The sequence below is a fragment of the Chionomys nivalis genome, chromosome X (assembly GCF_950005125.1).
Source record: "Chionomys nivalis chromosome X, mChiNiv1.1, whole genome shotgun sequence".
In the NCBI taxonomy this organism is placed as follows: Eukaryota; Metazoa; Chordata; class Mammalia; order Rodentia; family Cricetidae; genus Chionomys; species Chionomys nivalis.
In genome coordinates this window covers 39707069-39724642 of record NC_080112.1, presented here as the reverse complement: position 1 = coordinate 39724642, position 17574 = coordinate 39707069, and the positions used below count along the sequence as shown (strand labels likewise).

The 17574-nt window shown below is 40.5% G+C and overlaps 1 protein-coding gene across 1 annotated transcript; it reads left to right on the top strand.

The window, feature by feature from the left end:
• Positions 1-3460: 3460 nt before the first annotated feature.
• LOC130868347 (E3 ubiquitin-protein ligase RLIM-like) lies at positions 3461-4675 on the top strand. The gene is given in 1 exon segment (XM_057760602.1): positions 3461-4675. A coding segment is annotated over 1 exon segment (1215 nt).
• The last annotated feature ends 12899 nt before the right edge of the window (positions 4676-17574 follow it).

Sequence of the window (17574 nt, the reverse complement as noted above, 5' to 3'; positions counted from 1 at the left end):
ATAAAGAATCTGAGAGGCAATTTGACTACTTCTATTTTGTTTTGGCTTCTATCTCTTGTCTTACTGCTTTGACTAAGATTTCAGCACTGAATTGAATAAGAGTGAAGAAAGTGAACTTTTCACCTTCTTCTTCAAAATGAAATGCTTTCAGTTTCCTCCCATTTAATACAATGCTGGTGACAAGGTTGACGTACATGGTCTTCATTTTGTTTCTGTGGTTGATCTTTATTGCCACCATAAGTGAATTTGGGCCAGTCGAGTAGCACATTTCTAGAGACACTGCTTTTAGAGAATAGACCCGGGGAAATTCGGTGGCACCAGTCAGTGGGCTGGGCACCCAGAGTGAGCAAAGAGGACAAAAGGATAAAGCAAACTGGGCAGAGCATCATCTTTCTCTGCCTTAACCCCACTGGCACAGTGTAAAGAGCTGTCTCAACAGCCTGCCACAAGAGCTAGAGCCACTGTCAGTACCATGCTATCCCAATATGACAGTCTGTATTCACTCCAAAGCCTGCACAAAATGTGCCCTTGTCTTATAAAGGTACTTTGGTCTGGTATTTTGTCAGGAAAATGAGAAATGAAATAAGTGCAGAACCTTGGTACCAGGGTGGGAATCATTATTGTTATAAATGTGACCTTGCAATCCATAGGCCTTAGGAATGAGGTCACGGGAGGAGTGTAGAAGAGTTCTGAGTTGTTGGCTAGAGAAGTCTTCGAACACTGTACATAAAGCTTAATGTGTGGGACATGGGATGACCAAAATGCCAATAGAAATGTAGACAGTGAAGTCTGTGCTCATGAGGTTCCAAGGGGGAACAAGGACTCTGGCGGGAACTAGGTTATGATGCCATTTGTCTTATATCCTCTCAGAAAATCTGGCTGCATTCTGTCTTATACCCTGAGGAGCTGCAGGGACCTGAAGTCACAAGTGATGGACTAAGTCTGGCATAGGAAATCTCAACACACCATACTAATTCCTGATTAACTAATTTTTAAATCACCTATGTGTGTTGATGGGTGAGGCCGATCAGAAGTTGTAATTAACCAAACCAACTTAAAATAATATTCAGCCTTAATAAACAGAAGAAAGGACACTTACAAAACCATGGTCCCAGCGATTCAGGAGAGCAGGAACACAAAGAGAGCAAGCTAGAGCACATGGATGCTTTTATTGGCTATCTGTGGGCCCAGGGAACACACTAAGCAGCGAGTGATTGCCTGAAGTCCCCCATAATCTCCCCCTTTCTCTACACAAGATCAAACTAAACCCAATACAACTAGATACAGTAGGAACAGATACCAAATATAAAATTACGAATAGCTGATGGAGGTGGGACATTTTTCTATCTGTTGTTTCATTGGTTAAGTAATAAAGAAACTGCCTTGGCCCCTTTAATAGGACAGAAAATTAGGTAGGCGGAGTAGACAGACAGAATGTTGGGAGAAAGAAGCCGAGTCAGGAGTCGCCATGATTCTCCCACTCCAGACAGACGCAGGTTAAGATCCTCCCTGGTAAGCCAGCTCGTTGTGCTACACAGAATATTAGAAATGGGTTAGATCAATATGTAAGAGCTAGCCAATAAGATACTGAAACTAATGGGCCAGGCAGTGTTTAAAAGAATACAGTTTCCATGTAATTATTTCGGGGCATAAGCTAGCCATGCGGGCGGCTGGGTGCCGGGGACGCAGCCCTGTCGCTCCTATTACAACAAACAGCAAACAATATTAAGCAAGAAACATACAACAAAAGTTTTGCTAAGCATTCTATTTCAAGGAGTCTAAATAATGTAGAGAGTAACTACAATTATTTTGCCTCTTACTGTCTAATTCTCACTGGCTAATCTTGATTGTCCCATTTCTATTACTGAGTGTAGCACCACAATGTGGTGGCTTACAATGAAGGATCTTAACCTGCATCCATCTTGGAGAGGAGAGCTATAGCGTCTGTCCCACCGCCTTATTCCTCCTAGCATTCTGTTCTGTCTTCCTCGCCTACCTATGTTCTGACATATCAGGCCAAGTAGTTTTCTTTATTAATGAACCAATGGAAGCAACAGATAGACAGAAGACCCAGCTACATCAGTGTGTGATTTCTTTCTGGGTCTCCCAACACTGGAGTCTGCTAGGAGCAAAGAGTGGTGTGTTTAAATAAAGTTCTCTTGCCTTGTCTACCATTTATGAAACTGCTGATCCTGGACTAGCCAAGGGTCAGTCCTTCATATACCCATCTTCTTTGGGAGCATCTCTTCTTTGTATAGCTACAGCCTCTACTACACACACTCTGCTTTCCAAGCCTTAGGGCTATGCAGGTGCTCCCATGTTCAACCTTCTCCAGAGTTTATGTTTCTGGCTCTGCCTACTTACCAAATTGATGAGAGGCCCCTGAACACTTTGAAGAGTGGGGAAGAGGAACAAAGAGAGGACTGAGATCTGAGCAGGAGGCTCAGGCTCTGTGTTTCCATAAGTCATCCCTCAGTGAACGCTCTGTGGGAGGAAGGGGGCTGTGGAAATCAAGCGTTCCAATGGGTCTGAGTTTCTGTTTTCATCCTGCCGGTAGTGAAGTGCATGGCAGAAAGGTACCTCTAGAAGTCAAACTTCCTGCCGACCTCAGGTGACAGTAACAGTTCCTTACACTTACATGGAGGGCTGGGCTAGAAACCACCATTCCCCTTAGCACCCTAATCAGATGCCAACCTGAAAGGATCAGCATGTCCATATCTGCTTTCCTGTTCTCTGTAATAGTGCCTACAGCTCTCTCCCACTCGAGGGCTGTAGCAGGGTGTCTTTAGTCTCCCTGACGTAATCCTTGTTCTCATAACACCAGAGTAGAGAAGGTCGACCCCTTGGTTCCTTCTCATGATGGCACCTAGCCACCATGATTGGGGAAGGGCACAATGAACATCCTGTGTGATGCCAACCTATCACGAAGCAGTCACTATCCGACTAAATTCCCCAGCGTGATGCCAGCCTTACAAGAACAGTGGGTTTGTCCTACGAGTAGGACTACCAGTCCCTCTTCCCCAGGCCTACCTGTTACACTTTGGCTGAATCATCTGCTTTCTAAATAGAACTTCTTGAGTCCTGTGGAGTAGCTGAGAAAGGTGACCTGAAATACATTCAATAGGTAATTTGGGGTGACTTTAAGAAAAGTTATCTTGAGTGGATTTCTGTCACTGCTAGGTAACAATGGGGAAGATAATGGCTGCTGGAGCTACTTCTCAAAATGGACAGACGCTGGGCTAGTGGCGGGTCTCTCCCAGGCATTCTGAGGCTGGCTAGAGAGGAGGAGGCAGGCAAGCAGCAGAGCTTAGGCAGCCTCGCGGGCCGCGGAGACAGCAGGGCCCAGCCAGTCCCCTCCTGGCAGGACCACTGAAGCCTAGTGAAGAAAACTAAAGTTCCAGTTGACTGGATTTCAGTACTATGTCATTACAGACAGTTAATTCTCCACTTGTTCATCAAGATGGAAAACTCCGATTCTAGCGATCAAGGAAATGACCAATCTGCCCCACAGCGCAGAAGGCAAGTGGATCACTTGGATCGGGAAGAAGCTTTCTATCGATTTGTAAATAATCTGAGCGGAGAAGACTATCGACTTCTGAGAGACAAGAATTTGCTAGGTACCCCAGGTCAAAGTACTGAGGAAGAGCTGTTCAGAAGACTACAGCAAATTAAAGATCGGCTGCCTCCACCGCTACGGAGCTCAGAAGAAAATGGAGACTCTTCAGATGACGAGTCCAGTGGTGACTCCATAATAGATTGGCTTAGCTCTGTCAGACAGACTGGCAATACAACAAGAAGTGGTCAGAGTGGAAATCAGTCCCAGATGGCAGTGAGCCACACTAATTCAAACAGTGGTGATTTCAGATTCAGTTTAGAGACAAATGTTCACCGTAATAATGGAAGCCAAACCTCAGAGAATGAAAATGAACCATCTGCTACACATCTTAGTGCAGAAAACATGGATCACAGCATCCACAGGCAAATGGAAAATTCAGCATCTGAGAGATCATCTGCCAGAACACCTAGGTCAGAACACAATTCTGCTGAGGCATTAAGAGATGTGCCATCCACCAGAGGTCGGAGAAGGGCAAGAAGCCCAAAACCAGAACCCCAAAGAAGAACCAGAGCCAGAGCTGAAAGAAGTAGGTCTTCTCTGCACCCAGCAGATGAAATTCCACGAAGATCTCATCATAACATCTCATCTCAGACTTTTGAGCAGCCTTTGGTAAACGAGATCGAGGCAAGTTCTAGAGCCCCTCACCATGGGACTTTGAGACACCAGATAAGTGGACCTGAGTTGCTAGGTAGAGGTCGTTTTGTGGCTTCTGGGTCAAGAAATTCTACAGCTCAGGGGACAAGCTCTTCAGACACAGATACCAATGGTGAAGCGGCAGGATCTGGTCAATGACCTCCAACCAGAGACCTTCAAGTCAGAAGAGTTCTGCTGGCAGAAGAAAGACAGAGAGATAGCATAGCTAGCAGAACTCGGTCAAGGTCTCAGATCCCAAACAACAAGGTCACTTATGAAAGTGAACCTGGAGGTTTTAGAGGCACCTTTACACTTTCTGAACGTGCAGCTGGGAGAACCCATGTGAGTACTCACAGGTTTTCCACTCTTACAATCTTCAATACTGGATCAAGGCAAACTACATCTGTTCTGATTCAAACCAGGTAAGGGCAGAGAACAACAGCTTATGGTGAGCTTCCATGGAGTGGAACAGGGAGCTCTAGTGGTAACCACTCTACTTCCATCTCCAGCTACAACCCAGTTCCATTGATGAATATTCAGAAAGTATCTCACAGATGTTTGAAGGAGGTGTTGAAGCAACCCGACTTTACCCCTATAATGACAACCACCTAACTAGAGGACCCACCAATGTACAGATTAATAACTTGCCAACGAGAAGTTTTGGTGAAAATGATGCATCGAATACATGTACTATTTGCATTACAGAATATACAGAAGGCGACAAACTTCTTTCGCTACCTTGCTCCCACGAGTACCATGTCCACTGCATTGACCGCTGGGTATGGGAGAATAACACCTCTCCCATTTGTCGCAAGGTCGTCTTATCTTCTTGGAACAGACGAAGGGTTCTCTAATGAGAAAGGAAATCTCGAAGCTGTGTTGCTGGAATAGTGACCGGCAAATGGAAATCACTTCCTTTATCTCACTGTTATGGGAGAAACTTTAATATAAAGTCACAACCTGAATCGAGGCATTGCTTTCTGAGGGAGTCGTGTCTTTTTTCTAGTTTCTCTTTCACGATAGAAAGAATATTTCAGACACGACATGCATGTGGACACTTTGGAATAGCACTCCTATCTCTTGGGTTCTGTAGGATGAATACAAGTATTTTTAGTGGGAGTTGCTTTTTCATTTGACCAAGTCCATGACTATTATATATTACTAGTGTTGCAGACATTAAAGATAAGGTTGTTCGTATAGTTGTCAGGTGTACTATGAAGGATGAAAATCATTTTCCTCAACAGTGTTCTAACTCCTATTCTTGCAAAAGATTTTACATTTCATTTTGTTACTTGCACTTTTTCTTTATTGAAGAAAGATTTTGTCTTTAAGGCGTACTTTGAACTTCATGCAGTAATAATGTTGGGAGATTACATTGTTCAATGCCTAAGGGGAAGTACTAAATCTAGATTTTCCTTGAATATTTCAAATGATTTTTAATCTGCTTACTACTGTGAAGGTTTGCAGTGTTTTATTTTTATTTTTTATTTTTTTGCAGTTTACAATGTTGAGATTTATTACTGCTTAAAACCAAGTTCAACAAGTTAAAAAACATCAAGCTATTTACAGTAACACTGAAGAGAGTTGTGTTGGGAAATTGGAACATTTTCCCTATAAAGAACATGATAGTTGTACCACTATGTTAATGGAGGTGGCATTGGGGAGAGGGAGGAGGCTCACATGCTAGTGTTGGGACAGGTGATCGATCATACAATTGATAAGGAAATGTGCCAGGAGATATTCAGTCCTTAGGGATGTAATTTTCAGAATCCATCTAAGTTATGAAAATGTTTAGATCTGTTACCTTAAGCAATGGGGTATTTTCTCTTCTGGAAAAACTTTATTTCTGTGCCCAGTATTCGCTGCTTTTGTCAATGTTTCTTTTATGAGGGGTTATCATTTGCACATTTTGTATTTAACCATCTGCTTCTATGACTTTAAGTTGGCTCTCCAACTCCTCACGATAAGGAAACCAATGTTGCAAATGACTGTTAAAGGCCATTTCTAACTGTTTGCTAGAATGCAGTGACCCCTTGAAGTTGACCTTGTTTTTTAAACAAATGAAGGAGATGTTTTTAATTCTTTTGTGAAAGGAAATCATTTGTAATCTGCCTTAGTTGATTTTTTTAAATTTTTTTTTCCTGACTGGCTTCCCTGTCACACTCTTACCTACAGTGTGCAGGACATGGAAGCCACACTTGCAGAGCACTTAGGGTCTTAAGACGGTTCTGATTGTTGCTCTCCAAAGTATCCTCTCTGAACCTTTGTAACAGGCAGAGAGCGCACATGTGAGGGTGTCTGCTTTTCCCCTTCAGTACAATTCACAGTTTATGATCAATAACAGTGTTGTAATTGAGTTACCTAGTAAATGGTTTTCAGAAAACTGTTTTTAAATGTACATTGCTGTATCATGCTTCACTTGGCAAGGTCTAAGGAAAGAGTATTTCCCAGTCACACTTTAAGCAAATAAAACAGCTGTGACCTCAAAGAAAGACAGAAAGCTTATCTTGATACTTAGATCCATTGTCAAAGGTAAGATCATTGGTTTCAGTGACCAAAGCTAAATAAGCTATCTCCAGAAGTGCCTGTATTGCACTGTTGAGAAAAAAACAGAATTTATATTAAGAATTCCAGGAGGCCAAGCTGTTTCTGGCTCATGGATACATCATGGAAAAACATTGTTCCTCTTTTCAGACCAAGCTGTCTAGTTACTCAGGAAGATTAATAAGACATGGAACCTTTGTTGTATTACTCCAATCCTTTTTCTGTTTCCCACTTTAAGAGTCTGTACTATGTTTCTCTCCATGTCCTCTCTTCATATTTGATGGAACAAGTAGGCTGAGAGAATTCCTGAGGTAAAACCATTACAGCTGCTGCTCCCTTTCAACCCTGACATTTCTCTTTCCAGGGAGGTGTCCTCATGAATGGTCCCCTGAGAATTCTTGGAGCTAGCTTGCTTCCACACCTTGTGTTAACATAAACTATGCATGTACCAGAAAATTCATTTCTTCAAACTTTATATCTTCATGTCTGTTCCTTATATCACCTTTGTCTGCTTCAGTAACGTGGACATTTATATATTAATCTGTTTGATCCAAAATTCATACCTCCAAAAAACAGAATGAACAAGAGTCTCCCATCTCAGTCCTGATCAGGCCTGATCTTGCTTACTTTCTGGGATCAGGCATGTTCAGAGTGATATGGCCATGGATTAAGTGAGAAAATTTCTAAAGAGCTATACACTTGTCATTCCAAGACAACTATACGCTAAGATTTTCATTTTCATCGGTTCAAAAGGCCTGTTATGTTTCTTTCTCCTATGACTGAAAGCTCATTGATGCTAACTCCAATCAATAATACTGTAGTATTTGAGATGTACAAACAAGTCCATTTTAGCTGCTGTTGCTATGTATTCACAGCCTCTAATGTTGAATCAGAAGCTGGCCTCAAATTTGCAGCGGTTTTACAAACTCAGTCTCTCACAAGCTGTAATTAAAGGTGTGGGCCATTCCCTCAACCTCCCTGTTCTGGTTCATAAGGCTTAGCTCTGATTTCCAACTTTAATTTCCTGTTTGATTCACCACTGTCCTCTTTATACTCTCTCTGTGCTCTTTGTATTACACACTTGGTGGCCTTTATCATTGTGGCCTTGAAATCAAAGGACAAAAGAGCAAAATCAGTGGGGTACTTTACACTTCTTATCAGATTTGCAATGGAGCTGGCTACAGAGAGACACAGTGGAGAGTAATACCTCAAAATGTGGCCTGTCCCTTGTATTTCCCTGTTGCTTATTACTCTGATGGCTGTGATTCTTTGTGCTAGACTAGGTGCCTTTTCTGAATGCTAGGTGGGGTAGGAGTGGAAAGCCAAAGCTCCTGATCTCCACCAAGACTCTGGTTTCTATACTTTTTAGGTATAAGAATCTCAAGGAGAAGGCTGGAGAGATGGCTCAATAGTTAAGAGCACTGGCTGCTTTCCTAAAGGTCCTGAGTTTAATTCCCAACAACCACATGGTGGCTCACAACCATCTGTAATGTGATCTGTGCTCTCTTATGGCCTGTAGGCATGCAGGCAGGCAGAACACTATATGCACAGTAAATAAATCTTTTTTAATTAATTAATTTTTTCATTTATTAAAGATTTCTTCCCCCTCCCCGCCACCACCTCCCTTTTCCCTCCCCCTCCCCCGATCAAGTCTCCCTCCCTCTTCAGCCCAAAGAGCAATCAGGGTTCCAGGCCCTGTGTGAAGACCAAGGACCACTGACCTCTAACCAGGTCTAGTAACGTGAGCATCCAAACTGCCTAGGCTCCCACAAAGCCGGTATGGGCAGAGGATCAAAAACCCATTGCCATTATTTTTGAGTTCTCAGTAGTCCTCATTGTCCACTATGTTCTGCGAGTCCGGTTTTATCCCATGCTTTTTCATACCCGGGCCAGCTGGCCTTGGTGAGTTCCTGATAGAACATCCCCATTGTCTTTGTGTGTGGGTGCACCCTTCGCGGTCCTGAGTTCGTTGCTCGTGCTATCTCTCCTTCTGCTCCTGATCTGGACCTTGAGATTTCAGTCTGGTGCTCTAATGTGGGTCTCTGTCTCTGTCTCCTTTCATCCCTGATGGAGGTTAATATTCAGAAGGATGCTTATATGTTTTTCTTTGGCTTCAGCTTTTTATTTAGCTTCTCTAGGATCACAAATTATCGGCTCAATGTCCTTTATTTATGGCTAGAAAACAAATATGAATGAGTACATCCCATGTTCCTCTTTTTGGGTCTGGCTTACCTCACTCAGGATAGTGTTTTCTATTTCTGTCCATTTGTATGCAAAATTCAAGAAGTCATTGTTTTTTACTGCTGAGTAGTACTCTAATATGTATATACTCCATACTTTATTCATCCATTATTCCATTGAAGGGCATCTAGGTTGTTTCCAGGTTCTGGCTATTACAAACAATGATGCTATGACCATAGTTGAGCATATACTTTTGTTGTTTGATAGGGCATCTCTTGGGTATACTCCCAAGAGTGGTATTGCTGGGTCCAGGGGTAAGTTGATCCCGAATTTCCTGAGAAACCGCGATATTGCTTTCCAAAGTGGTTGCACAAGTTTGCATTCCCACCAGCAATGAATGAGTGTACCCCTTACTCCACAACCTCTCCAGCAAAGGCTATCATTGGTGTTTTTGATTTTAGCTATTCTGACAGTTATAAGATGGTATCTTAAAGTTGTCTTGATTTGCATTTCCCTGATCACTAAGGAAATTGAGCATGATCTTAAGTGACTTTTGACCATTTGAACTTCTTCTGTTGAGAATTCTCTGTTCAGCTCAGTGCCCCATTTTAAAATTGGGTTGATTAGCCTTTTTACGGTCTAGTTTCTTGAGTTCTTTATATATTTTGTCAGTTGTGGGGTTGATGAAGATCTTCTCCCAGTCAGTGGGTTGCCTTTTTGTCTTAGTGACAGTGTCCTTTGCTTTACAGAAGCTTCTCAGTCTCAGCATGTCCCATTTATTCAATGATGCCCTTAGTGTCTGTGCTGCTGGAGTTATATGTAGGAAGTGGTCTCCTGTGCCAATGTGTTGTAGAGTACTTCCCACTTTCTCTTCTATCAGGTTCAGAGTGTTCAAACTGATATTGAGGTCTCTAATCCATTTGACTATGAGTTTTGTGCATGGTGATAGACATGGATCTATTTTCATTCTTCTACAGATTGACTTCCAGTTTTGCCAGCACAATTTATTGAAGATGCTCTCTTTTTTCCATTGTTTACTTTTAGCTCCTCTATAGAAAATCAGGTGTTCATAGGTTTGTGGGGTAAAATCAGGGTCTTCTATTCGAATCCATTGTTCGACTTCTCTGTTTTTATGCCAGTACCAAGCTGTTTTCAATACTGTAGCTCTGTAATAGAGTTTGAAATCAGGGATGGTAATGCCTCCAGAGAGTCCTTTATTGTATAAGACTGTTTTGGCTATCCTGGGTGTTTTGTTTTTCCATATAAAGTTGTTTATTGCCTTTTCCAGATCTGTGAAGAATTTTGATGGGATATTGATGGGGATTGCACTGAATCTATAGATTGTTTTGGTAGAATTGCCATTTTTACTATGTTGATCCTCCCAATCCAAGAGCAAGGGAGATCCTTCCATTTTCTGGTGTCCTCTTCAATTTCTTTCTTCAAAGACTTAAAGTTCTTGTCAAATAGATCTTTCACTTCCTTGGTCAGAGTTACCCCATGATATTTTATGCTATTTGTGGCTATCATGAAAGGTGATGCTTTTCTGATTTTCCTCTCTGCTTCCTTATCCTTAGTGTATAGGAAGGCAACTGATTTTTTGGAGTTGATTTTGTATCCTGCCACATTACCAAATGTGTTTATCAGCTGTAGGAGTTCTTTGGTAGAGTTTTTGGGGTCGCTTAAGTATACTATCATATCATTTGCAAATAACGAAAGCTTAACTTCTTCCTTCCAATTCGAATCCCCTTGATCCCCTTATGTTGTCTTATTGCTATTGCTAGAATTTCAAGCACAATACTGAAGAGGTGTGGAGAGAGTGGACATCCTTGTCATGTTCCTGATTTTGGTGGGATGGCTTTGAGTTTTTCTCCATTTAATTTAATGTTAGCTGTCGACTTGCTGTAAATAGCTTTTGTTATATTTAAGTATGACCCTTGTATCCCTAATCTCTCCAAGACCTTTATCATAAAGGGGTGTTGAATTTTGTCGAATGCTTTTTCAGCATCTAATGAAATGATTCTATGTTTTTTTTTTTCTTTGAGTTTTTTTATATGGTGGATTACATTGATAGATTTGCGTATGTTAAATCAGCCCTGCTTCTCTGGGATGAAGCCTAATTGACCATAATGGATAATTTTTCTAATGTGTTCTTGGATTCAGTTTGTCAGTATTTTATTGAGAATTTTTGTGTCGATGTTCATGAGTGAGATAGGCCTGTAATTTTCTTTCTTGGTTGTGTCTTTGTGTGGTTTTGGTATCAGGGTAATTATATCTTCATAAAAGTAATTTGGCAGTGACTCTTCTGTTTCTATATTGTGAAATACATTAAGGAGTATGTACTTCTTCTTGGAAGTTCTGGTAGAATTCTGCATTGAAACCATCTGGACCTGGGTTTTTTTTTTGGAAGGGAGATTTTTGATAACAGTTTCTAATTCTTCGTGACTAACAGGTCTATTTAAATCATTTACCTGGTCTTGGTTTAGCTTTATATATGGTACTTATCTAAAAAAAATGTCCATTTTTTTTGCATTTCCAGTTTTGTGGCATACAGGCTTTTGTAGTAAGATCTAATGATTCTCTGAATTTCTTCTGTGTCTGTGGTTATGTCCCCCTTTTCATTTCTGATCTTATTTATTTGCGCGTTCTCTCTCTGTTGTTTAATTAGTTTTGATAGGGTTTGTCGATCTTGTTGATTTTCTCCAAGAACTGACTTTTTGTTTCATTGATTCTTTGGACTGTTTTCTGAGTTTCTATTTTGTTGATTTCTGCCCTCAGTTTGATTATTTCCAGTCTTCTACTCCTCCTGGGCACGTCTGCTTCTTTTTTTCTAGAGCTCTCAGGTGTGCTGTTAAATCCCCAATGTATGCTTTTTCCGTTTTCTTTAAGTGGGCACTTAGTGCTATGAACTTCCTCTTAGCACTGCTTTCATCATGTCCCATAGGTTTGAGTAAGTTGTCTCTTTATTTTCATTAAATTCAAGGAAGACTTTAATTTCTTTCTTAATTTCTTCCTTGACCCAGGTGTGGTTCAGTAGTTGACTGTTCAGTTTCCATGAGTTTGTTGGCTTTCTGGGGTTAGCATTGTTGTTGCCTTCTGACTTTAATCTGTGGTGATCTGATAAGACAGAGGTGGACACTGATATTTTTTTGTGTCTGTGGAGGTTACCTTTGTTTCCGAGTATGTGGTCAATGTTCGAGAAGGTTCCATGAGCTGCAGAGAAGAAGGTGTATTCTATCCTATTTGGGTGGAGTGTTCTATAGATGTCTGTTAAGTCCATTTGCTTCATTACCTCCAACAATTCTATTAATTCTCTACTAGGTTTCTGTCTGATTGACCTGTACATTGATGAGAGAGGTGTGTTGAAGTCTCCTACTACTAGTGTGTGTGGTTTGATGTCTGCCTTGAGTTGAGTAATATTTCTTTTACATAAGTGGGTGCTTTTATATTAGGGGTGTAGATATTCTGGATTGAGATTTCATCCTGATGAATTGTTCCTTTGAGTATAAAGTGTCCATCTCAATCTCTTCTGAGTGATTTTAGTTTGAAGTCAGTTTTGTTAGAAATTAGCATGGCCACACCTGCATTTTTCTTTGGACCATTTGCTTGAAAAACCTTTCCCAACCCTTTACTCTGAGTAGATGCCTGTCTTAGTGGTAGAGATGTGTTTCTTACAAACAGCAGAATGTTGGATCCTGTTTTCATATCCAATCTCTTAGTCTATGCCTTTTTATAGGTGAATTGAGACCATTAATATTAAGTGATATTAATGACCAGTGGTTGTTTACTCTGGTTATTCTTGTTGTTTTTGGTAGTAGAGTTTGTGTGTCTCCCTTCTTTGTGTTGTGCTGTTGAAGGGTCACTAGATGCCTGAGTTATTATAGGCAGTGTTGGCAATATTGGATTCCTTGGGCTGTGATTTTCCTTCTATTACTTTCTGTAAGGCTAGATTTGTGGCTACATATTGTTTAAATTTGTTCTTATCCTAGAATGTCTTGTTTTCTCCATTGATAGTGAATAATAGCTTGGCTGGGTATAGTAGTTTGGTTTTGCATCCATGGTTTTTTAGTTTCTGTGGTACCTCTATCCAGGACCTTCTGGCTTTTATGGTTTCCATAGAGAAGTCAGGTGTATGTCTGACCGGTTTACCTTTATAAGTTACTTGCTTTTTTTCCTTTGCAGGTCTTAATATTCTTTCTTTAATCTGTATATTTTGTGTTTTGATTATTATATGGCGAGAGGATGTTTTTCTTTCATCCAGTCTGTTTGGTGTTCTGTATGCATCTTGAATACTCAGAGGAATATCTTTCTTTATGTTGGGAAATTTTTCTTCCATAATTTTGTTAAAAATATTTTCTGAGCCTTTGAGCTGTGACTCTTCTACTTCTTCTATCCCTATTATTCTTAGGTTTGGTCTTTTTATTGTGTCCCTTATTTCCTGAATGTTTTGTGATGAGAATTTGTTGGTTTTGCTGTTTTCTTTGATCAGTGCAATTATTTTCTCTATGGTGTCTTCAGAATCTGAGATTCTTTCTTCTATATCTTGTATTCTATTGATTATGCTTGCTTCTGTAGTCTCTGCTTGGTGACCTTGATTTTCCATATCCAGCTGGTCCTCAGTTTGTGTTTTCTTCCTTGCTTCCATTTCACTTTTCAATTCTTAACCTGTTTCCATTACCTGTTTGATCATTTTCTCTTGGTTTCCAGGGTATCATTTATGTATTTACTCATTTCTTCAACCTTTATGTTATACTTCTCATCATTTCTATGAGGACGATTTTTACATGTTGTTTAAGGGACTCTATTGCTTTCATAAAGTCAATTTTTTCCTCTTCTTCTGTGTTAGGGTGTTCAAGTCCTTGTGTTGTAAGATCATTGGGTTCTCGTGTTTTCATGTTGTTTTTCAGATTATTGGGTGAATTCTTGCCTTGGCATCTGCCCATTTCCTCCTATCGATGCTATCTAATGGGTCTTTTCAAACAGGATCAGGTTTCCCTGCTGGTCAGGGGCCCCGCTTACAAAATGCCTTCGATCCATTTCCTGGCTCCCTCCACGGGCCAAGCTCCCTCTCACCACTCAGAAGGGTAGTCAGGACCAGGGCCAGGCTCCCCATTCACCAGGGACCTCGCCAACAAAAGGCCTACCCCTCTGCAGGCCAGTCACCAAAACAGAGAAACTCCTGCTGCCCTCTGCCCCGAGCTCCCGACCCAACGCCCAAACAGGCTAAACTGGGTGATCCTGCAGCCCCGCAGAAGGGAGGGGCAGTGAAGGAGGCCCCAGGGCGCAAGCTGGGATGGGTCATAGGGACAGAGGTCTCTGATTCTCATTTAATTACTGGGACATTTGTATGTCGTTGCAATCGCAAGGTTTAGGAATTGGGACAAAAAACGGGGCACAATAGACATGCCACCCAAGGAGAAGAAGTCTACAAGCAAAACTGCAAGCGCCCGAGGGATTCTGCCAATTCTCAATTTGATGATGTCTTGAAGCCCAGTGTTCCCCAAAGGCTATGTACAATCAGAGGGTTTTGTGAAAGGCTGCACCTACCTCAGAGAACAGTTTGACTGATGTCTTGGCAGGTGGTGCATAAGGCCAGCTCAGGCCCAGGATCATTGCTTCAGATTGCAAGATGTTTCCAACTCTGAAAACGAGTATTTCTATGTATCCCAAACATGGTTTATTGACTCTAGGTTCCCCCTTGATCTTCTAACTCCAGGGCTTCTAGCCTAAGCCATCCTCACTTCCAGCTTGTCTCCTGGAAAGATTTAAAATTACTTTAACTCCAGAAAGCTTGTACAAATGCCTAATTAAAATATCCCCAGGCATGTACCTGTTTTAATCTCATTTGTACTCACAACTAGATTTAAAAGTACTTTTCCTGTCTAGGATGCCTAGAAATTCCATATACAACTCATTGTATTTTCATTCTCTTCAGTGTAGTAGAAAACCTCACGATTGATATCCATGATGACAGCTCTTCATCAGATCAAGATGAACCGCAGGCGAGGTGATATATGTAAAGTACTGTTTGTTTGTCATTAGAAGATAGTTTCAGAAAATTCAACTCTCTCTTCTCTGTTAAACACCACATATTTATTTCCAAAGAAAACGAATTTTCATATCTCATTTAAGAATATTGTACTTTTTTATCGGGAGTCTGGTCAGAAGATGTTACAAGAAATTCAAGTTATATTTTAGGAGATGCTTGCCACTCACAAGTGCTGTTTGTCAGTCATACAACTTTCGCACAGTCACGAGTGAGCCATTGACCTACAGGACCCCATTTAATATCTTCTTCACACGCATAGGATTGCTTTATGTATAGGTTGCAATTTGATTTTTATACATTTCTTCACGTTTTAAACTCGGAAAATGGAAATGTTTCTAGAAATGAAGAGGTATAGGTGTTTTGCGTAGTAGAGAGTGAGTGGGGGTGTGTATTACTGGGTGGAGTGGATAACAGAATCTCCATTTTTAAACTGCTCTCTATCATATTTGTTTCAGCATGTGCTTTTGGTGTTTTGAATTAATTTAGGTTTTTGGATATTTGAAATTGCTTTTCTTAGGATAACAGTGCTGATGAGAGTGCTTTCATACAACAGTTATAAACTGTGAATGAGCTGGTTAGTAGAAAACAAAAGAAAGTACTTTGCCCCCCACCACGGCCCTACACCAGTGAGAAATGTGAGGTTAAATCCTTAACCTCATACACTTTACACTTTATTAACTATTAGCTACAAATTATGAAAGGGCCAATATCTTTACAATGTGACTAAATTTTGAAATCCTTTCTAGAGCCAAGAACAGTACTGGGAATTCCTACTTTTTTTTTTTTTTTTGACAGATCTCTAGACACTATTTGAACAAAAAAATGTTGAAAACCTTTTTCTATTTGATGCTGACAAAGAGATTGTACATTGAAGAGACCCACATATTTTTACTAGATAGATAAAATATTTGTATCGTGGCAGGAATGTTTTATTTATTTATTTATTTATTTATTTATTTATTTATTTATTAAAGATTTCTACCTCCTTACCACCACCGCATCCCATTTCCCTCCCCCTGCCCCAATTAACTCCCCTCCCTCAGAAGCCCTAAGAGCAGTCAGGGTTCCCTGCCCTGTGGGAAGTCCGAGGGCCTCCTGCTTCCATCCAGGTCTAGTAAGGTAAGCATCCAAACTGCCTAGGCTCTCAGAAAGCCAGTAAATGCAGTAGAATCAAAACCCAGTATCATTGTTTTTGACTTCTCAGCAGTCCTCATTGTCCTCTATGTTCAGCGAGTCCAGTTTTATCCCATGCTTTTTCAGACCCAGTCCAGCTGGCCTTGTTGAGTTCCCGAAAGATCATCCCCATTGTCTCAGTATGTGGATGCCCCCCTCGTGGTCCTGAGTTCCTTGCTCATGCTCTCTCTCCTTCTGCTCCTGCTTTGGACCTTGAGATTTCAGTCTGGTGCTCCAATGTGGGTCTCTGTCTCTGTCTCCTTTCATCACCTGATGAAGGTTAATATCCAGGAGGATGACTATATCTTTTTCTTTGGGTTCACCTTCTTATTTGGCTTCTCTAGGATAACGAATTATAGGCTCAATGTCCTTTATTTATGGCTAGAAATTAAATATGAGTGAGTACATCCCACGTTCCTCTTTTTGGGTCTGGCTTACCTCACTCAGGATAGTGTTTTCTATTTCCATCCATTTGCATGCAAATTCAAGAAGTCTTTGTTTTTTACTGCTGAGTGGTACTCTAATATGTATAGATTCCATACTTTCTTCATCCCTTCTTCCATTGAAGTGCATCTAGGTTGTTTCCAGGTTCTGGCTATTACAAACAATGCTGCTATGAACATAGTTGATCATATACTTTTGTTGTATGATAGGGCATTTCTTGAGTATATTCCCAAGAGTGATATTGCTGGGTCCAGGGGTAAGTTGATCCCGAATTTCCTGAGAAACCGTGACACTACTTTCCAAAGTGGTTGCACAAGTTTTCCTGGCAGGAATGTTATGTAAGTACTGAAAGTAGTAGTGAAAGCTGTTGTCTGTAGGTCCTTGATATAAATTTATGCAATGAATACAGCTTTGCTATTAGTGAAATATTATGAAATCCAGTACTTATGGGAAGGCAGGTGTTATGAAGTCTAAAACAATAATTTAATTTTTCTGTATTTAATGTATGCCCCCATGAGATTGTTTTTATGAGAAAATACGGTGTCAACGTATCATATGTGACAGTGCTTAAAACTAACATTCACATTGTCTATTTATCCATATGATTTAACAGTTTTTAAAATAAAATATATTTGTGTTTTTATCAAATGTATCCTAACAAGATTCCATCCTAAAAGTATCATTTGAAAAGAAGAATATTTAGTGAGTGTTTAAGTTTTGTGTTTTTGCTGATTCTGAGGAGGAAATTAAAGATTGTCTTTAAACATCTTTATATACATGTTAAGAAAGTAGAAACCATTTTGACTTGGAATTTTCTTATCTCTTAAACAAATGGCAAAATACAAACTCACACACACACACACACACACACACACACACGGGTAAATAGGAATTCTGTTTTTAGAAATTGGAAGTATTTATAAAAGAAAGACAGCAT